General features: G+C 41.3%; 1 protein-coding gene across 1 annotated transcript; it reads right to left on the bottom strand.

Annotated features, from left to right (window-relative positions):
- Positions 1–1483: 1483 nt before the first annotated feature.
- LOC134535315 (uncharacterized) lies at positions 1484–20038 on the bottom strand. The gene is made up of 6 exons (XM_063374383.1): positions 19981–20038; positions 15701–15801; positions 12092–12245; positions 6600–6818; positions 2578–2885; positions 1484–2128 (listed from the first exon to the last, which is right to left on the bottom strand). Exons 2-6 carry the CDS (start codon positions 15778–15780, stop codon positions 1681–1683), a joined length of 1209 nt encoding a protein of 402 aa, XP_063230453.1. The 5' UTR covers positions 15781–15801; positions 19981–20038; the 3' UTR covers positions 1484–1680.
- Positions 20039–22891: the final 2853 nt, after the last annotated feature.

The raw sequence follows: 22891 nt of genomic DNA, 5'->3' as shown, positions 1-22891 counted from the left end.
TACAAGGTAGCAGTAACCAAATTTCAATGCCATCTACAGAATAATCCGTAAACAGAATATTACAAACAATCTATATGATATTCCTACATTCATTAAAAGTATTTTTGTCCATACACTACAGTGTTTTTTTTTCTAGTGTTGCTTTAGACCGAGTTTATTAACTATACAAGATGCAAAAACGCAGTGCAAACATCGACCAACTTTGAAATTATTGCCTTTCGGCATCCGTTTCCACCTTTCATATATAAAGTGAAGTGTTCCGAAAACTTTTGAAGCCATAGACTTTATATACATACAAGGCCAATATTTTATTTTTATAAAGTATGGTACATCACATGTTCAGATGTTAAACTTTTCGGACAGTGAAAGTAATAAAAATCTTTAAATCAAATTATTGACTTGAAACCATCAATGAAGCCCTCATGACGCTAGTTTCATACAAGGCAAGCAACTGTACAACCCTGCATGTTCTGAAAGAAAAAATCAAAATTACGTCGGGCTGCTGGCTCAGACTAATCAATATATTTTCAAACACAATGCATCATAAAATGAAGCCTGGACCATAATTTGATTGCGGTTGGTTGCATTTAGGCATTTTTTCGAATTTGCGTCTCTTGTATAGTTTATGAACCCGGCCTTACATTATTTTTATTCCTAAGCAAAAAAAAAAAAGCCTGAGGTCACCATTCACAATCCCACAGAGTTTCTCACTGCACGATGGAAAGTCCACACGCCAGTTCAGAGCCTTGCGCCGAGAGGTGACACTACACTATCAGCAGGTGAGGTGCCTCCAAAAATACTCATGATGCTTGAAGGTCCTGCAAGTCAGTCGCCTCGTGCTGTCAAGAACCTCAATTGCATCGAGTGGGTTGTTGAGAAGAAAAAAAAAACTCGATGGCATCCGAGTGTGACATCCCTCACTCGCCGATAAGAAGCTTTCACGATAAGTTATAATTTTTTTATTCTTGAAACACGATGTTTTTATTTATTTAAATTATTTATAGAAATTTTAAAATAAATAAAAACATTATATTATTATTGACGTGACAACGTCTAATAAATCGATGAACGCCGGCTGCACGCCCGAAAAAGGATGACTCATTGTCCCATTACGCTCATTGTACGACGCTTGCGCCGCATCTATCTCTCTTCCACTCGATTGGAACAACCATCGATTTGACTTTTTCTGAGGCACACTAAACTTGAAACACTCCCATTCGTTTCCTACTTTTCCTATCATCGCCCTATCCTTAAGAGAATAACACAGATTGGAAGAAGTTGAATAGCAAACATGTATAAAAGTTATAGTTAAAAAAAAATCTCTTCGTTAAAATAATAAACATATTTAAATTAATGAGTGCAAATAAAAGTAAATTTACCAATTAAATTGTAGATTTCATTTCACTCCTTCTTTGTATCCATAAAAAATAGTGATAATTCAATAAAAAATGATTCAATTTTATTCATAAACGTATGCAATCATTTCATCAATGTTTTTGTTATGACGTTGTCACGTTAAACTATCGTTCGTAAACCGACTTTACAGACAACCAATTTTTTTTTTTTAATAGTTTCGATCTTCAGCAGTTTGTCGAGACTTCAATGAACGGTAAGAAAACAAAAATGAGAAGGGTTTAGCGCGGGCAGAAGGCCGGTGCTGGCGGGCAGCTGGAACCGGGGTCAGAGTACGGGCAGGCCGCAGCGCCGCCCCAGCAGGCGCCACCGGGCCGCCACGCGCTGCAGCAGCGGCGCGCGGTAGCGGCGCGCGGTGCGGTCGAGCGCGGACGCAGTCCTGACGCAGTCGTCGCCGCCGAACTCGCACGCGCGGTAGTGGTGCAGGATGGCGGCGTCTGGCGGCACGTTGAGCGCGCGGTGCTCCCACCTCAGGTACTGCCACGCGAAGTGGTTGCCCGCCTCGACGACGCGCTCGGGCCGGCACAGGTACTTGGAGCGCTTCTTGTAAGGGTGCAGCTCGGCTGACCGCCGCGTCTTGCGCAGCGTCACGAGGCTGCGCTCCAGCTGGTCGCCCGACGCCAGCGCCGCTACGTCGTCCCCCCACTGCAGGTAGAAGAAGGCGTTCTGGAAGATGTAGCAGCCGGTGTCCGGGTAGCTTCCGTTGTCTAGCTCTCTAAAAAAAATGAACGAGTTCGGGGGTCATAGGAATGTTTCAACAATGGAACTGGCAGTATTATCGGTGCTTTCTACAGTTAATAATCTGGGTCCGACCCCTCCAGGTCACAGCAGAAGCCCTTGAAGCTAAATAAAACTAATCACTTATTGAGAGGACAACATGTATATGGATACTTAAAGATGCAAGGTTATCTGCCTAGTTCACATTACCATTTTTACCACATACATATTATACTCTGGAAAGATCAAAAGTTACATTGTATATACTTAAATAGATGGCAGATACGAGAATAAGTTTGAAAGAGCGGTAGCGTGTATAGAGTGTATAGAGCATTGAAAAAGTTAGGTTGGGGTAAATAAACCATGACTAGGGAGGTAAAGCCATGTCCAGAGAATTGACAAGGATGGAGATGAACACGAAGCAGGACATGCAGGAGCGCCACTCGCCTGATGAGGTCCTGCAGGGTGTCGTTGTGGCGCGGGACGATGAACTCGTCCAGGTCCACCAGCGCCACGTACGAGTAGCGGTGCATGCTGCGGTACAGGCAGTCGTTGAGCGCCGCGAACAAGCCCTCGGTGCGGATCTCCTTCTGCGACGCCATGTTGAGCTGCCAGGGCAGCAAGGTGACGGAGCCGCGCGACACGTAGTCTTCCAGCACGCAGGCCACTTGCGGCCCGATGGTGTGGTTGTAGAGCGTGAAGTGGCGCACTCCCAGCAGGCCGTACAGCTCCAGGAACTCCAGCATCTGCAGCGGCTGCGGGCACGAGTCCTTTATTCCCGCCGTGTCCTGCGCGCAGGTCCTCGGGATACCATACCGGCGGTTCCAAGTGCACCCAGTTCGGCTTCTTTGATTACTAAAAAAAAAAACTATCTTTCGATCTCAAAATATTCTTAAATGTTTTTCTTCGACAACAAAAAACTCGGATATCTTAATTAGTTTTTAAATTGCATTGTTTCTTCTGAATTTCTGCATGTCGTTAGGGAGACTATGTATGCGAGGCACTATACGATTTCTCCGTTTTCCCCCATGATTTCAATTTTGAACTATTTATCCAAATTTATTTCTCATGATAACGTGCAAACTGTATCTTCCCGAACTGTTATGTCTTGTCCAGATCTGACCTACATTTAAGCTAGGTTCTACTCCTTGTCAAACTAAATCTTTATTACAGAAGCCATATTGGGAGTTGTTGCAAAAAATTTTAATATATAGAATGTCGTGCCATTTTTTTTACTTCAGGACCAAAAGAGTTTTAGACATAATTGGCCAACTTTACAGGAGATATCGGAAAAATTACTTTTGGATGATATTTTGTGGTACATCTGAGGCAGGCAAGAAGGAATTTATGACAAATTATATTTTTCCAACAACCACGAGTAAATGATATTTTAACTGGAATTACTTTTGTCTAGCTCAACTAAGGCATTCGCACCTGGGCTCTTTATAGATCTCACCAAATACTTTAGAAATTGTTTCATGTAGTCAAGATTTATTTTTAAATTATAAAAACGAACTCTAATATCCTTAACCAGTTTTTAAATTGCGTGGTTTCTTCTGAAGCTCTGCTAACCGATTGGTGACTGTGCCGGCAATTAGCATTTTTTTTTTGGCACAATTGTAAATTTGAATTTTTAAATTATTATTTTAGTAGTAATTTTGTAGCTAAAACTTAAACTTTTTTCACTCATTGCACACTCCCACTTAAATCTTTTTCAGTCTAGTTCCCCAATTTGTTCCCAGCGCCATATCTGATTTTTGCCAACGATCTCATGAACCAACAGGCAGGCGGGTCTTATTCTCGCTTTGGGGCACGCCCGTCGCCTGTAATTCTTCCTGTCGCCGTGACCAAGAACTGCTATGCCCTGCAAGCTATCAGAGCAGCTCGGTTCTAAGAGCCCGCCGTACGCGAGCAATTTCAGCCATGTTCTGGACTCCAAATCCTGGCACGTCCCCAGGCTCAGTAGAGCTCATTTCCCAGTGCACATGCAAATTTCCAGCCTTTCCTGGAAACACTGCCCAGAGCAGTGACTGGTCCTTAACCACGGGCAGGGACGACCTGTCTCAAGGTCTGGACACGAGCGTTCGAATGTACTGCCTCTGCCCTCTAGTGGCGGATTTGTGAGTTATTTCCCCTGGGTGTTGAAAGCCCGCTAAACGTCACTGCCCCCTAGCGACGCACGCAGCCAACACTTCCCTGTCTTTCTTTTACAAGCCACCAGAGTGATGCACAAGTCTCTTCCATAAGCCCCATGCTTTCAAAGTAACCTCGTGCGAGAGATGAACGAATCGACTTCTCGGTTCGGCCACTTCTCAGTAGATCGCGCTGCGATCGCCCACTAACACCAACATAGAGATATCGAAGTCATTATTTCTCGACCACCCCCTCGGAAGTCTTCGGAACCTTTCGGACCTGAAGCCGAAGTCCCCCATTTCTTTCTAAATCAAGCGGCTGTTCTTAATTAAGCGTCACCTCGCTCTACGAGGAACTTCTTGCCGCGACGTCAGACTGACTACTTCGCTTCTCGGGCTAGCCCTCAGCAAGATTCAACTTCTGTCATCGTACGAGAATGTAGTCGGCTCGTCAAGAGATGTTTCCCTAAGTTAGATAGTAGTTAGTCAGTCTGTGTTTTCAAGGTAGAAATTTTTATATTTTGGCTAAATTTTAATAATTATAAATTATGAGTGCTTCCGCGTCAACCGCGCTTGTTTCGGTCCTGTCTTCACTCACCTCCCAGCGGGCCCACTTCCTGAGCGCTAGGAGCAACACCCTGCTTTGGTGAGTTTTAGAACACCTTTCTCTTCCCCGACCATCACCGTTTTTGTGGGCATTTTTGTCCGTTTAATGACTGTCTGTGAAGCAGGTCTAATTCTTTTGGATTCGGCTTGTTCACAGACAGGGTCCAAGAACCTGGAGTCGAAATGGCTTCCTCATCCTCGGTGACCAAGGACTGCTACGGCGCCCTGTTAGCCAATCTGTAATATAATACATTATCCTCAGCCAGTTCGGCTACTACTTCGACGATCCTGATAGATCCTGAAAAATTATATAACTACAGGGCTTTAATTAAGCTATGTTCTAAGAAATAAAATTATGGGATTGTTTATCTTTATGTTTATTTTTTTATGTTCACTTATATTGTTTTACTATGACAAAGAAAACATCTTAATAATATTTTAATTAGGGCCGGCCCATATAACAAATTTTATAGTATCCATGTTTTAATAATCAGGTATTTTTAAGTAATCAACTTCTTTACCAAACCCAAATATTGTTTTTTAAGATAATGTTTTGTGTACTTATCTTTCCTCACAAATAAAAGAAAAATAAATACAAGCACAGGTATAGAAAAAATTTCACTTGTTTATTTATGCATTCGAAACTTAATGACCCACAAATTCCCAACATGTATCCAGAGAGGCTTTACTACCAGCCTGTACAACAGTAAGGAAACTAGGCTGTTATGAGAACTATCGTAGTTAAAGTATTTCGACTTCAACAAGTACACTAAACTCCCTATTATCCGCGGGCGGATGATCCACGGTGCGGATTATCCGTGCATGCTACGAAAAAATACAGCACATAAATAAATCTGTATTTTATTACAAGTAAGCAAATTTGAACTCTACTGACGAGTGTATTGTGTGCAGTGTACAGTAAAACGTCACAGACCTTCTCGAAACTCACGCAGTAGGCTGGCATGCATTGCAATTTTTGTCTGTCGCGCTTTGTTTCTAGTCGTATGGTTGAGCACATTTATGTTCACATTACTGAAATGCATTGTATGTTAATTATTCAATAAAATACTAAAATTTTATCATCATTTAATTTTTTTTTATTGTTAATTGTAATTTTTACTGTACATAAATTTTTAGATTTTTAAGTCGAAATTAGTGTTTCCTTTTTTTGTTTCCCATTTTCGGCTCTTTTGCGGATTATCCGCGATTTTCACTGTCCGCGGTGGCCCAGACACTTAATTTCACGGATAATCGGGAGCAGGGCCGGTGCAAGGTAAATTGGCGCCCTAGGCGAAAAACCTTAATGCCGCCCCCCCCCCCCCCCCCCTTACGGTCGGACACACCAAATTTTTTTTTCCTTCCTTCAAAATACATCACGTAAGCCTAAGATTTTGTCAACAATCAAATGTAAGCAGGCTTGTGTTTTTTTTTTTTTTTACTTTTTTACTTATTACAAATCATAAACAGGTCACAGTGGACTTTAAATAATTACTTATATCAATATAAACATTCCAAACTGTTACAAAAATTCCATTTTCATCTAGTTTCAATAATCGTTAAAACATATGATATGAGCTGTTATGTGTCGTGCTGCGCCGCCCCCAGCTACTTGGCGCCCTGGGCGGTGGCCTGGTTCACCTGTACGGACGCGCCGGCGTTAACGCGGAAGCTGTAACGCGAGTCGTGGCGAACCACGAGGAGATACCCTCGGAGCGGGGGGAGGGCAGGCACCTGGTTGTAGGAGAAGTGCAGCGGCTTGACGCAGACGGCGACGGAGGCCTCCGGAGCGCTGGAGTTGCCCGCGCGGTTCACTCGGAGGTGGTTGGCCGGCGCCGCGCGCACGCGGCTCACCACAGACACTGAGGCCGGCGCCTCCCCCGGCTCCCCACCCCGCAGCGGGCACAGCACGAAGCACGCGCTGTAGCGCAGCCGCCAGTTCTCGCGGATCACCTGCGGCACCGCGGCATCCCCCCTCCCCTGGACATAGGTACCTGCGCTCGCCCCCTTCACGTAGCAACTACTGTGTAGGTCATCTACTCCAGTCGGCACCTCACCTTAAAAGTCTTTTGTTTTGTGTGTGTATAAATGTGCTTCTGTACTATGTGTAGGTACTATATATATATTTTTTAAAATTATTATATCAAAATTAGAACTCATAATAATAAAACTAAAACATAGTTTTGATAGTAGTGAGTAGTATAAAATAGTAAGTCCGGGGACGGTTCTGGGTGTGGTGCCGTGGTGCCGACCGCCATCTTGGATTGTGATGTCACGGCTGCCATCTTGGATGACCTTGACCTTGAACTTTGACCTTCAAAATTAGACAAAATTTAGCCAAAAATCGCCAAAAATCCCCGAAATTTCCATATATATTTTTTAATTCCTCTAAAAAAATATCAAAAAATTCCACAATTCAAAAATGAGGATTTCGAAAACCTCAATATACTTTTTGCCTTAGAAATAACACAAATTCCTAAATGAGGCTTAAGCATCCATGTCTAAAGCTTCCGATAAGCATCTGACGTCATATAGGATTATGACCGCCATCTTGGATTATGACGTCATCGTTGTAATTTACGTTACAGCCGCCATCTTGAACATTCGTAATTTTTATGTTAGAAAATCGGTCTAACTTTTAAAATTTATAAAAAAATTAATTAATCGAATTTAATAATAAAAATTTAATAAAATTTATTTAAAAAAAATATAAAAAATGTACACTTACGTCATGGAGATCGGAGTCCTCGGTTCGAACCCAGTGAGGGCAAAATAAAAAAAATGACGACGACCGATCCTTCCTCCACGGAAGCCGCTGGCAGACTGACCTCCCACCACTTATTTCAAGGTATATATATATATCGTCAGCCAGTATGATGTCATGTACGCCATCTTGAAAATCTATATTTATTATCCGATTTTAATGGAAAAAAATTAAAATTTATAAAAAGAATAAATAAATTATTAATAAAAAATCTTTAAAAAATCGTTGCAAGTTTCGTTACGACCGCCATCTTGAAAATCCGTAATGTCAATGCTATAAATTCCGAAAAAATTCCAAAAATTATTTTAAAAATGGTATACATCAAGTGTTTAGTTATTTAAACGATTTCGGTCCTCGGTTCGATTCCCGACGAGAGTAAACCAGTAATTTATTAATATATTTTAAACAATTCTCAATAAAAAGTACTAAAAATATCTTACCACACACCCGACATTTTGAACTATGTCACCACTGTAACAATTATCATTACGGATGCCATCTTGAAAATCTTTATTTGTTATCCGTTTTTTATTAAAAAAAAGTTCAAAATTCATCAAAAAATAACTTAATAGAATACTGATCGATTAGATCGATTCCCTTCCTTGGTTTGAAACCGGTAAGAGCAAAAAATAAAAAAAAACGACTGATCCTTCCTCCACGGAAGCCACCTAGACTGACCTCTTACCACCAATACCAAGGTATATATCGTCAACTGGTATTACGTCATGTGCGCCACCTTGTCTTTGTCCACTGGAGGCCGCCATCTTCTTTTCATCTGATATAGTGTGCTGACACCATGTTAGTATAATTTTCTGTTCACCATACCTTTGACCTTGACTGTTGACATTGAACTTTGACATTGACCTTGAATGTTGATCTGGACCTTAAAATTTGATTAAGACCTTTAAATTTGGCCTTGACCTTGAACTTTGACCTTGACCTTGACGAACATCATGGATCCGACATTTTGTGTTCAGTACATGCTACCAGGAGCTACCACCTGCTAGAGGATATTGCCACCATCTTGTTTTCGTCTACTGGAGGACACCATCTCGTGTGTGTACTCATCTTATGGTGCCTAAATTTCCGGATAGCTGGCACCTCAGTAATAATAAATGATTACTGCACTCTAGCGGGTTAGAATAAAAATAGCATGATGGTAATGAACTCTATAAGACGAGTACACACACAAAATGGTGTCCTCCAGCAGACGAAAACAAGATGGTGGCAATGTCCTCTATCAGGTGGTAGCTACTGGTAGCATGTACTGAACGCAAAATTTTGGATCCATGATGGACTTCAAGGTCAACGTTAAATTTCAAGGACAAGGTAAAATTACAAGGTCAAGGTAAAATTTCAAGGTCAAGGTCAAATTTAAAGGTCAAAGTCAAATTTCAAGGTTAAATTTCAAGGTTAATGTCAATGTTCAATGTCACCAGGCGAGGTCAAAGGTATGGTGAACAGAAAATTATACTAACATGGTGTCAGCACACTATATCAGATGAAAAGAAGATGGCGGCCTCCAGTGGACAAAGACAAGGTGGCGCACATGACGTAATACCAGTTGACGATATATACCTTGGTATTGGTGGTGAGAGGTCAGTCTAGGTGGCTTCCGTGGAGGATCAGTCGTTTTTTTATTTTTTGCTCTTACCGGTTTCGAACCAAGGAAGGGAATCGATCTAATCGATCAGTATTCTATTAAGTTAATTTTTTGATGAATTTTGAACTTTTTTTTAATGAAAAACGGATAACAAATAAAGATTTTCAAGATGGCATCCGTAATGATAATTGTTACAGTGGTGACATAGTTCAAAATGTCGGGTGTGTGGTAAGATATTTTTAGTACTTTTTATTGAGAATTTTTTTAAATACATTAATAAATTACTGGTTTACTCTCGTCGGGAATCGAAACCGAGGACCGAAATAGTTTAAATAACTAAAAACTTGAAGTATGCAATTTTTAAAATAATTTTTGGAACTTTTTCGGCATTTCTAGCATTAAAATTATTGATTTCCAAGATTGCTGTCGTAACGAAACATGCAATGGTTTTTTAAATTTTTTTATTAATAATTTATTTATTTATTTATTCTTTTTATAATTTTTTTTCATTTAAATCGTATAATAAATATAGATTTTCAAGATGGAGGACATGACGTCATACTTGCTGACGGCATATACACCTTGAAATAAGTGGTGGGAGGTCAGTCTGCCAGCGGCTTCCGTGGAGGAAGGATCGGTCGTCGTCATTTTTATATATTTTTTGCCCTCACCGGGTTCAAACCGAGGACTCCGAGCTCCATGATGTAAGTGTACATTTTTTTATAATTTTTTTAAAAAAATAATTTGTATTATTAAATTTGATTGATTATTTTTTTTTAATTTTAAAAATTTCCCCGATTTTCTAGCATAAAAGTTACGGATTTTCAAGATAGCGGCCGTAACGGAAATTGCAACGATGACGTCATAATCCAAGATGGCGGTCATAATCCTATATGACGTCAGAGGCTTATCGGAGGCTTTAGACGTGGATGCTTAAGCCTTTAGGAATTTGTGTTTTTTCTAGGGCAAAAAGTATTTTGAGGTTTTCGAAATCCTCATTTTTGAATTGTGGAATTTTTTCAGATTTTTTAGCTGGATTTTTTTTTCAAAAAAAATGGAAATTTTGGTATGATTTTTGGCTTATTTTGACGATTTTTGGCTTAATTTTGGCTAATTTTGGAGGTCAAGGTCAATGTCAAAGTTCAAGGTCAATATCATCCAAGATGGCTGCCGTGACATCACAATCCAAGATGGCGGTCGGCACCACGGCACCACACCCAGAACACAGTCCCCGGACATACTATTCTATACTACTATAGTGACTTTCAAAAATTTACAATACATTACAAATAACTGTTTAAGGGATTATTATAATTATTGTCCCCGGATATTTTATTGATTTCTTAAAAGATAGGATCAATTTTTTTAAATGAAAATTTTTATTGAACGTCTTTTTTAAGTTCATAATTTTTGTTTAATAATTTTTTCTATGTTTATATTTTTTATTTAATTAAATAATGCTCTTTTTAGTGTCTGGCATGTGTCCGCCAGCAATTCGTTTAGGAGAGCGATAAAAGGAACCACCGACTAAAGTCTTATTTTTTTCTCTCTCCCCCTTAAGCTCCATTCTGCAATGGCACGGAAACGGAGACGTACCTATATCCCGGAACATTTCACTATCGCGTCAGCTGTTTGCTCAGTGTACAGAAATGAGATCGCATTTAAAGGTTACGGAATCTTAATTTTAATTAACCGTGTATAATAATTCTTCGAGATTACACCACGGGAAATATTTGCATATATATAATAAAAACGACAAAATTAATAACATAACACTAGGTGTTCTTGTACTTGCAGAAATTTTTAACGTGTTTTTAACACGGCCATCACCGCAGCCAAATACTCTAATTCCATTGGTCGCATGTAGTGACGTAAATAGAAGGGCTCAGTATTCCGGAGGGACCGACCATGGCCCCCACATTTGATTACTGGCCCTGGACCCAGGATCAGAGACGGGCTACCCCCCCCCCCCCCCCCTTCCTAATATAAAGTCACGCGCTACATTATAATTGCATGGTTAATTTCTTGACTACTGTACACTCTTTTTTAGAATGTTATTTAACTTGAAAGTACAGTGTATAATTATGGTTACTATTGTATTTTAGAAGTCCAAACTAAGCTTTGTTTATAAAATTTGTTTTACTTTAAAATAACCACAGCAAGTATTTATATTTATTTGACACGCTAAGATCAAAAATTGGTTGTCTGAAAAGTCGGTGTACGGACGATAGTTTAACGTGACAACGTCATAACAAAACATCGATGAAATGATTGCATACTTTTATGAATAAAATTGAATCATTTTTATTGAATTATCACTATTTTGTATGGCTACAAAGAAGGAGTGAAATTAAATCTACAATTTAATTGATAAATTTACTTTTATTTGCACTCATCAATTCAAATATGTTTACTACTTTAACGAAGAGATTATTTTAACTAAAACTTTTATACGTGTTTGCTATTTAACTTCTTCCAATCCGTTTTTTTTTCTGTTAAGGATAGGACGACGATGGGAAAAGTATAGGAAACGAATGGGAGTGTTTCAAGTTTAATGTGCCTCGAAAAAAAGTCAAATCGATGGTTGTTCCAATCGAGTGGAGCTGAGATAGATGCGGCGCAAGCGCACAACGAGCGTAACGGGACACGGCGTAACGGGACACTTTTTCGTGCATGCAGCCGGTGTTCATCGATTTATTAGACGTTGTCACGTCAAAATGAAAACAGTTACAGAAAAATAAAAATTAGTTGTGGGTGTGTAAAATCTTCAAAATTTCATTGGATTTCTTTTTGTTTGTAAAAAAATTATGATGGTTGAACATTTAAAAATGAAGGCGAGGGCTGTGGCAGACCACTGACCTTGACCCTGGCCAGCACGGTGACGGCGCGGGTCGGGTATAGCAGGCGACACCACACGCGGTCTGGCCGCGAGGTGCGCGCGGCTCCCACCACGCGCACCAGCGCCCTCGACCCCCGCCCGTCGTGGAAGGCGCTGTACACCAGGAACCTGTCCCTGCAACAACAACCCTCCCCCGCCTGTACTCACACACACACTCTCTCTATCCCTCCCTTGCCAACACGTCAGCTTCACCATTGAATATATATATATATACTGTATAGAAGTCGCCAGCCCAGGTTAAAATTTCTAAATACGGTTTCGAGGTAGTTGGTTGATTCGCCGCCGCAATCGCCACCATCTCTAGGGCATCGACTTGTTGGTGGTCCCTAGCGGACAAGTGTCGAACTCTTCAAACACCCCTTCCCCCTCCCGCTGAACGACCTTGAGCTGCAGTGAATGTTTGGTTGGGGGTGCGGGGGAATGGCAGCGGGCGACAGTGCTGCGCTCTAACGTGTAAATAACAACCTAAGACGATACAGGGCGTTACGGCAGCGCCCTGCAGCGGTGAAGTTCCCAAGCTGCTCATCATACGCTTCTGAAAAACGTAGAGTAAATCCTATCCATTCGCGACTTATATACAGTATATATATATTCAAAGGCTTCACCGAGGTTTCCACAGTAGACACCCGAGAAGCGCAGTAAGTGTGTGAGCTGCAGCAGAACGATCAGAGGTCGACTGTCGGGCACCTATGGGTGCTTGTGTGCACTTGCGAGAGTTACAAATAGATACAGCCTGCTTTCTGAATTTGCAATGCCCTCGAAACTTACATTTCCGTACCCACCATTACATTTTTTTATCGTTAAGCAGTCACGAATTTTATTTCAGTTTTAATACGATTCCTTGGACATAACGCCATCGCAGTTTTGCACTGTTTGTCATGGGGGGAAATTCATAAATGCACAATAAGAAATAAGTAAATGGAAACATAAACCTAAGCATAAACATAAGCAGTCAAGAATTTTATTTATGTTTTAATACAATTACTTGGACATACGCCATCGCAGTTTTGCACTGTTTGTCTTGGGAAAAATTCATAAATACAAGCTAATGAATAAAAATGAAAACATAAACTCACAGAGAACTAGACTGAATCAGCTGATGTAAACCTGATAAACACAACGATGAAACTAAACAGGTATTATGGACAACATAACGACGACAGCATAGGCGAACACAGTGGGATAACAACGGCGAGACAGTTTCAACATAAAGAGTACACGCAGACGTAAAACAAAACCTCGACAACGAAGGAAAATATACGAACGCAACGATGAAGATAAACAGATATTACGGACAACACAACACCGACAAACACGGCAGGTTTCCTATGACAAAACAGTTGCGACGTTTCGTGAACCGGCATATGTTCCTGATATTAGGCTGGTTTCCTGTGGGTTTGTGTTTTCATTTTTATTCATTAGCTTGTATTTGTGAATTTTCCCCAAGACAAACAGTGCAAAACTGCAATGGCATATGTCCAATAAATTGTATTAAATCAAAATTCCCCATTGCATGAATAATTTAAAGAACGGATTTTTTTTTTTTATGTTTTCAGGCACATTCTGTATATCTACACTCCCAGTGGGAGCAGAAAATTTTCAACTCCTTCCAGATAAGTCTGATTCAATTTAGTGAATAATTTTAATATAAAAGGAAACCTATATATACTCTCTAATACACCTCCTCCCTTGGAGGCTTACATGCTATCATAGACCCGTTTATTTCATTTCGGGAAACTAACCTATATGAGAACCACATCAAAGAATTACAGAGCACTGAAGCATTAAAGTCAGTGTTTCTGGCTATTACATGACATAATCTTTGCCTTGGAGGCTGGGATAAATACTTACAATGGGTCTCCACCAGTTTGCTTGTGTTAAATAGGCCTATAAAGAGTGCGATTATTTCGTCGACTCGTTTTATTCAACGCTAGACTCAACTAACATCATTCTCTCTCTCTCTCTCTCTCACTCACTCACTCTCACTCTCACTCTCACTCTTTTGGGTGTCGTGAGCAGAGGCAACGACAAGGTGATGACAGCTTGTCAAGGCAATATGATCCTGCTGTGGCTTACCATTGCCTTCCGGAAGGTAATGACCCAGTCCTGACCCAAGGAGATGCTTTTGAAAAAAAAAAATCCTTCTTCCCGGCCCGGAATCGAACTTCGGGTCCCTTGGCCCACCAGCCAGACACACTAGCCAGTAATACAAGTGGAAGAACGGGTACCACACATATAGCCTGTTTTAAAATACACTTTGGTCAATATTACACGGTCATATCCCTTGGCGAGTTACACTTGACTGAGTAACCACGTGTTCAAGAGCAATGTCAGCAAAACATCAACATGAATCATATGTGTACGTGCTTCAAGTCTAAATTTGCTACCCATGAACACGATAACCATTGCTCTAGTTAGTTGTGCCTTTGCCTACCGACGAGACGCAAAGACAAAAAAATTAATATCTTAATTTGAGACAGTATTTTACCGCGGGAAAATATGACTCAGTTTAACTGCGAATTTTAAAAGTACGTCTACCAGCCGTTGTCGTTGGAACAACATGCAGAAATATATTCACGGCGCTAAAGATTTTCGCGATGATTCGCAAGGGAACAGAAACAAAAATTCGCGGTTACCTTTTCGCGAAGTCTAAAAATTTAAACACACGTTTACCTCAGTGCTGCGTGTGTGATTCGACCACGTTTATTTGAAGGACATTGAGCAAATGATCTCTATACTTATATACATCCCTCAATCTATATCTCTATATCTCTCTATAAATCTGGATATCTCCATATCTCCATATCTCTATATCGATATGTCTATATCTTCCTTTATCGTTACAAAACAGAAGACAAACACACAAACATTCATTTATATATATTTTTTTTACCCATGTATATTTTATCTATCTTTCTACGTGTAACATGTGTGACATATATTCAACTTTGCTACAAAATTTCAAAGCTATCGGTGATGAACTTTCGGATATTTTAAGATTTCGAACGAAGGAACATAATGCAGTTTTATTTATATAGATTACGTGAGATTTTTTTTTTTGCCCTGTGAAGTTGCTTAAAATCACCAGGCGTAATCGATGGTTATTTCTCGCCGTAAGACGGAGCAAGGCGGCGCAGCGGCTAGGCAACGCTCGCTCCCGGGGTAGGCTAATGTTGATTTGGGCTTACCGAAGTGACTCCGGACCAAAAGCCGGGATGGCTACCTGCAGTGGGCAGGGGCGTAGCCAGGGGGGGGGGTGTTTAGGGGTTCAAACCCCCCTTAGCACCAAATCTTTAATTAATTTTGTATTCATCACCCAAACAAATTTCATATTAAAATAATTACAATTTTTACCATTACAATATTTAAACTTAAGTACCGAAAACTGCTAAAATAGTACTATTTTACACCTTAAAATCCAAATTTTCCCGGGGGAGGACCCCCGGATCCCCCCTTTTAATACGGTGGGCCATGCTTCTTAACACCCCCCATACACAAATCCTGGCTACGCCACTGGCAGTGGGGGGGGGGTGGTCGAGCCCTTCCACAGCTGTGTGGTCGTATCTCACCTGGTGCCCGCCACCTCCTGCCAGACCCCGTCCTGGGCCGCGACGTTAGGGTCCTGAGGGTCCGACTCGCCATCCCACATGTGCCCTTCCGCCGGGTCGGGCTGCAACCACCCACACTTGTCAACCACCCACAGCTGCCGACAAACAGTTCGTGACACCACAAACAAACACACCGTAACTGAGCACAACACATTGCTGAGGTTATTTTTTCCGTATCAGAAATACGTTTTCTTGGAGATAATACTAAGTATTTATTAAGAAAACTGGTGCATAATTTTATATTTGAGTTTATGTTTCATTCAAACATATTTTTTGAACGATGGGAAAGATAATAAAATATTTAATGATTTGAATTTATTTTATTTTATTATTCTTATTAACGTACGAAGCTATTCAGGGAACGGATCACAAATAACTTTAACAATTTGAGTTTCTGGGACAACACAAAGCATTAATGCCCCGGGTAAGACTCTGAACCCAGTGTTACTGCGAACACTTTTTTTTGTAGTGATGGAGTTATTTCCAAGTAAATGTTAAAAAATTTACAAATATCTCTAATGTTACAGAAATAATTAGCTTCCATTTATGAAAAACAAATGACAGTGCATGGAGCCACAAACAAAAGAGTTCGGGAAATGTGCAGACAGGTAACTTAACAAGATATTATAAACAGAATACTAATATCTAGGGGCATGTATTTATAGTGGAAAATTCCGATCGCTAATTTGACTGTTCCCTTGTGATTGGTGGCCGTCTGCAGGAGAAGCCATTGCCCTGTTTGACCGGGCCATTCAGGACATGTTTGCTTCCGTGCTGGACAGTAGGCATGCACCTGGAAGAAACTCATTCACGAAACACAGACAATGCTACAGTTGTTTTTTTTTTACTTTCAACTAGTCTCGAATTATTTTCGCGAAAATTGCATCTCCCTACTTATTTCTATGATCGAGACGTATAATGATCATTAAATTAGGAACTCATGCGTGCTTAATACTGATTATTGTTTTTTTTTTGTTTGCTCATTAGTGACAGGGACTTGGAAAAAGTAGATGTAATTTGCGTCATCTCGCCTCGTGATTCGCGATTCAGTATTCGACTTGCCAGAGTTTGAACAGAATTTGTGTATAACAATGTCTATATTGATTTGTTTCCTGTTCTATTTAACTAAAGAAACTCACAAAAATTAAAACCAACTAAGTATATCGAATTATCCATGGTGGTTTTAATCTTTACAACACATATATGTCTGTTATTAAATTATTTTGATCTTAAAAATTGAGCTACACGGCGTTCGAAAGTAATAAGTATTACAAATTGCAATAAGCCACGGTACTTGGTTTAATGATTCCTTCGACGACTATTTAAATGGAAACCGTTAGTGGTAGATTACGTGTTTATTATGGTTATTTTGCTGATATTTTGCTTTAAATATTAATCTTAATTATTGCAATGTTTCATAATAAAGTTATCGTATTGTTATAGCGAGCTACCCATCATTAGGAGTGTTGATTAACCCTTATTTTCAGTTTAATTTCTCCTAGTTTGTTCATTATATTTATTTTTATAGTTGAATCAATCATTTTTTGAGCTGAGTGTGCACTAGGTACGCTTTCTTCTTGAATTTACACCTGAACACAGTTCGCCAGGTATAAATTATTTCATCCAATATTTCTCATAGGAATGTTTCTCTTTTTGCCTTACTCAGTTTTAATTGGAAGTTTCTGGTAATAATTAAGTTTAAGGAAGCATAGGAAAGAGTCACTTCCCAGCAGGACATCGGACAATACGTCTGCTGTGTGCGGGGTGGTCCCTTATTTTCACAGGACCCCAAACACGAGTCAAGAAGACCTCGGGACGCCTGCGGATCAACTAATGGTCTGTATGAGTTAAATGTCAGGACGTCTGCCATTCGTAGCGACAGACGCAGGGTGTAACGCCGAAGCCTCGGTGAACTTCCGCTGTCTGACGTTGACGAGACTCCAGTCTGGAAGGGTTCGGCCGGGTCGCCGAAGACGTCCTACATCCTGATCCGAGAGTACCTTCTTTGGCGAGACTGCCCCAAAATTCCCAGCAGTCTTCAGCAACCCGGGGGAGCTGCTGATGCTGAGTTCCTGACGTCTACAGTTGTAGTTTTAGTTCACTCTACATCGTTATAGCTGACCTTCCTGGAGGCTGTACTGTCCGCCTATAGGTGCTGTCGACGAACATTTCACAGCTCTACCGAACCCCGAGTATTTTGCAAAACAATAGTGTAGTCAAAGTGTTTTTTTTAAGTGTTTATGCATATAAACTGGTATTCAAAGCACATAAATACTATATTTTATATGAATTGATACTTCAGTTATTTGCATAAATTGATATAAACGTATTGCTATTGAAACTGAATAATTTTAATATTGTAAAAATCGTTATGTGTGTGTCCTCTTTTAACTTTCAAAGTAATTTTTTTTTATTTCAACTGAAGTAATAATAGTAGTTAATATTTTTCACATTTACTTTTTTTATTACTATAAGCTCAGAATAAGTTTAAATGTGACCTTGATTCCTCGGGTTCGTATGTGTTCATTATGCGATACAGTAATTAGTACTGACTGCATGCACTATCCTCATCACATCACATTACTTCCATCACTTTATTACAACTATACATTCTGTTGGACTGGTATAGGCACATTGGTAAGAGATTTTTCATATAACACGGGCAGTGCCACCAGCCGTGTACAGAATGTTTTAAATGGATTTGTGTTTGAGGCATTTGAGCGACTAATTTTACTAAACATCTGAAACTCTATAAACTTGTATTTTCATACCAACCGCAACGGTAAGTTTTTTTTTAGTGCGAAACAAGTTATTGATAAATTTATAATTTACCAATTAAAACCAGTATATGTTGGTGTCATGTTAGTAAATAAAATCACATGGTTTTTTTTTCCCTCACTAAGGCAAGAAATTAGGTAGTGGATGTGTGCAATAATTCCCATATTCAATTTTTAAATTAAAATGAGAACGGACCCCCCCCCCCCCTCTTAAATCATCCCTACCCAACTGGGTATTAAAATAATATTTAGGTTATAAATCCGGCCGTCTTTGATAGGCAATTAAAATATAACAAAGAATTTTTGAAAAGTCATTTTATCCAGTGCATCTTTAACCACCCTTCTTGACACGAAGGGAGGGGGGGGGGTAAATAGTCACGTGATCTCTTCACCCTCTGGATTCATATCCGTCACGCAGTATCCACGTAGTAACTAAAGTTAAGACAGGAGAGTTAGTCCTGGCATATAGCTGACACGCCTGGCCAATCCCAAAATAAAAATAAAAAATAATGCATGCTATACTTTTCCCGCACGGGAATGATAAGGCGTGTTTCGTGACATGCTACAGTTCTAGGAATTATACCTTGGGGGCAGGGGCGCAACAACTAAATTTCCAAAGGGGGGGGGGCGGCAATATACCTTTTTATAAAGAATCATCGATCCCCCCCTATTGAAGCGGCGGGAAAAATTTGTATTTCAAGGTGGAAAATGGTGCTATTTAAGCAGTTTTATTATCTAAAAATTGATTACACAGCACTTTCTTTGCCCCCGTTTGCCCCCACTTCAAGATTTCAGAAGGGGGGGGGGCAAAATACCCTAGTCCCCCCCCCCTTTTGTTGTTGCGCCCCTTCTTGGGGGCTGCTTCAGCTATTGGTTCACTGTTCATCTGGAGGAAGTCTGGGACGATTAGGATCTCTTAGTTCAAGAATTGCCGAATCACAATTTACTCGGTTGAGACGCCTTGCGGGCAGGGCCGGTACAAGGTAAATTGGCGCCCTAGGCGAAAAACCTTAATGCCCCCCCTCCCCCCCTCCCGCCGGACACCCTCAAAAAAAATTTCCTTCCCTCAAAATACATCACGTAAGCCTAAGATTTTGTCAACAATCAAATGTAAGCAGGCTTGTATTTTTTTTTTTTTACTTTTTTACTTATTGCAAATCATAAACAGGTGACCGTGGACTTTAAATAATTACTTATATCAATATAAACATTCCAAACTGTTAGAAAAATCCATTTTTCATCTAGTTTCAATAATCGTTAAAACACATGGTATGAGCTGTTATGTGTGGTGCTGCGCCGCCCCCAGCTACTTGGCGCCCTAGGCGGTGGCCTAGTTCGCCTGCACGGACGCGCCGGCCCTGCTTGCGGGTCATCAGGCAACAACGAAGCAGAGGTTCGCGGAGCAGGCCCCGGCCTGAGGCGCACTCGAGAGCCGGGGATGAGCTGGGTCGAGGAAGGACTTACCGGGCCGAGGGAGCCGTCGACGAGCCACAGCTCGAGGACCAGCCCCGCGAGGAAGGACGCGGCTACGAGGCCGGCGAGGGCCCGCCGCCGCTGCCTGGGGCACGCGGCGGCGGCGGCGGCGGCGGCGGTGCCGGGGCTCCGCGTCCGCCCCCAGCGGCCGCCGACGACCATCCCCCCCCCCTCGTCTGTCTCCTTCCGCTGGAACACGCCCCCAATCTACCACTGCAGCGGGGGCCACGCAACCAGACACCAGCATTCCACCACAGCCACCCAGCTACCACAGACTCCACAATCATCTACACCCAAACACAACAAAAACCTACACACAGACACAAAACAAGAGGTAATGGAGCCCCCTGGATCGATGCCACAGACAGGCATGCCGGACCGGGCAATGATGACGGTGTCAGTTCCGCGACGCACTGGTCGCTGACTGTGCTGTCCGCACTAGCAACTGATCCGATCCTCTCGCGAGACCCTCTGACGAATACACCGGTCAACTTGGAAACTTTTTTTTTGTCCCAGTCCGAGTCCTTCGGCAGCACAGAAGAAGAAGAACACCCGTGATGATTGCCGTTTCCGATTCCCGTTTCAAACAAAGATAAACGCGAGTAACGGGACGATGTGGCAGGAACCAGCAAGCCAAGAAGATCGAGACGAAATACTTGATTAGTGTTGTCCGTTTGCGACCGCCACTTTTCAAAGGCCGAACAACACGAATTATTTTTTTTTTTGGCAGTATGGTTAGGATTTATTTATTAGCATTTTGCCTTACCGAATAACTTTATATTATTTAACTCTTACAACTTCAATAAGTGAAACTGATCTCCAAAACTAAGCTGCATACGAAAAAACGCCTGTTTTGGCGCTCTAGTGACTACTTCAGAAATCGGTGGATTCGGACGCCGCACGTCGCAATTGCAGACAGGTCTGTTTCCCCGTGCGGCAATGTGACGTCATTCACGGTCGGATAAGGACACGCACCGCCCACAGGTTCGGGCTGTTTCGGACGGGCCCTAAGTCGTCACACGCGCGCCGGAACAGAGAGGCTCGTTGATGTGTGAGGCAGTAACGTGCGTTCAAAAAAAGACAGATAAATCCAGTGCTGGATATAATATGAGTGGCAACCCCTTCATGGTAGACTATTTTCCGCTCCTACAAATTCTTCAGCTAGACCAGGGGTATCCAAACCTTTCAGCCCAAGGGCCACACTGACTCCTCCACTAAGGACCAAGCTAGCTACTGCACAACTAAGGCGGGTCGGTGTCACCCCGCGGACTGTAGTCTGAATACCCCTGATCAAGACCATGTTCTTGTCTCCCGTTGTCTTCCACGATAGGCATTAATGCCTGCCCCCTTGCATCCCGATGGTCTGTGCCCAGGGTTCCTTCTGTATCTATGCAGTGTTTTACCTGGACCCAAATAACAATTGTTTTTTGACGTGACAAAGTCTAATAAATCGATGAACGCCGGCTGCACGCACGAAAAAGTGTCCCGTTATGCACATTTTTCAGTTACGATGTGTCCCGTTACTCTCATTGTACGCTTGCGCCGCATCTAAACGCCAGTTTTTAAAATTAATTACAAGTCATCTACACGTGAACTGTTTCGTCGACTGTTTATAAAGTGAAGTGAAAAGTTAATGTGGTTTTCATTGCTTATTACAACAACAATTTCGGCAATAAAGGTTAATTATTCTTGCATTTTAAAAATCTGATTACTAGTATAATTTCAAGTATTTATTATTTTATTGTTAAAATAAAAATGATTCAATTTTATTCATAAAAGTATGCAATCATTTCATCAATGTTTTGTTATGACATTGTCACTTTAAACTATCGTCCGTAAACCGACTTCACAGACAACCAATTTTTTTTATGTCGATTTTTGATATGGGAGTTAGTCATGACTTCAATCGCTGAAAATCCTCGAACAAAGCACACGATGCTAAACCCTGGCTAATTACAGCATGACTAGGTTTATGGGCTTCGGCCTGAGACGCACCTACGTCCCTCCCTTACCCGGACCCCGAGCTACAAATGCACTTAGTTTTGGTTGGGTTAAGGGCAGGGGTCGGCAGACCGCGGCTCGCGAGCCGCATGCGGCTCTTTTTATAGGATTTTGCGGCTCTGCAACTCACTGCGCTGCCACAGCACAAAAAAAAAGCTGAAGAAAATCAAACGGAACAACCACAACGTGTATCCTCAAACTGCGGGATCGCAAACTAACATCGAAACCCTCCCTCCTCCCCCTCATTCCCATCTGCACCGCTTTCACCCAAGGGCTTTTGTATTTTAATAATTTATTATTTGAAATAAAATAGGTTTTATTGTTTTATCAGTAGAGCTCTATGTACGAATGATTACCATAATTTTTTTTCGACATTTACATGGTTTTTTTCCTAATAGCCTTTATATTCAAGAGTCTGTGTTGAATTTGTGAATTAAATACGAGGGCTGTTTTTTTCCCCAACCTATATATATAACATATAGTACAGTGTAAACACATATAAAGATCTTGTGGAGGATTCTATGATAACTTCAATCGTCTCGTTACAAGTGAGGTTTAAAAACAGGATTTTTATGTTATTTTTTTTTTTACTAAATTTGTTTTCATGGATGAAAGATAAGCCGTGATACGTGATTTCAAATGCTGCACGTAGTCAGGGAGATAACACAGATGCGCAGACACGTGCATGATGACTGGTGACGAGATGCTAGCGGGGAGTTGACGTAACGAACGCAGGAAAGGGGGGGAGAAGCAGGAGCACCTCCAGAAAACCCACCGGCGCAAGGCCACGACCGCCAGACGACGCTGCAGTGTTTGAACACGCGGCTGGCCTCGACACATTCAAGCGAAAAAATAAAAAAAAAACTACCCTGGCTGTGGGATACTGCGATTTAAGGCTGGA

This window comes from Bacillus rossius, chromosome 8 (genome assembly GCF_032445375.1).
Source record: "Bacillus rossius redtenbacheri isolate Brsri chromosome 8, Brsri_v3, whole genome shotgun sequence".
Lineage (NCBI taxonomy): Eukaryota > Metazoa > Arthropoda > Insecta > Phasmatodea > Bacillidae > Bacillus > Bacillus rossius.
Note: the sequence above shows the minus strand (reverse complement) of the source record. Positions and strands in the feature narration are given on the sequence as shown.

Excerpts from the sequence above, each read along its gene's own strand:
- LOC134535315 (XM_063374383.1), bottom strand. The coding sequence starts at position 15,780 with ATGTGGGATGGCGAGTCGGACCCTCAGGACCCTAACGTCGCGGCCCAG. Across the intron at positions 2,886-6,599 it reads TGCACTTCTCCTACAACCAG|CCGCTGCAGATGCTGGAGTT; the intron begins GTGCCTGCCCTC and ends TCGTGCCCGCAG. Across the intron at positions 2,129-2,577 it reads ACCCTGCAGGACCTCATCAG|AGAGCTAGACAACGGAAGCT; the intron begins GCGAGTGGCGCT and ends CATTTTTTTTAG.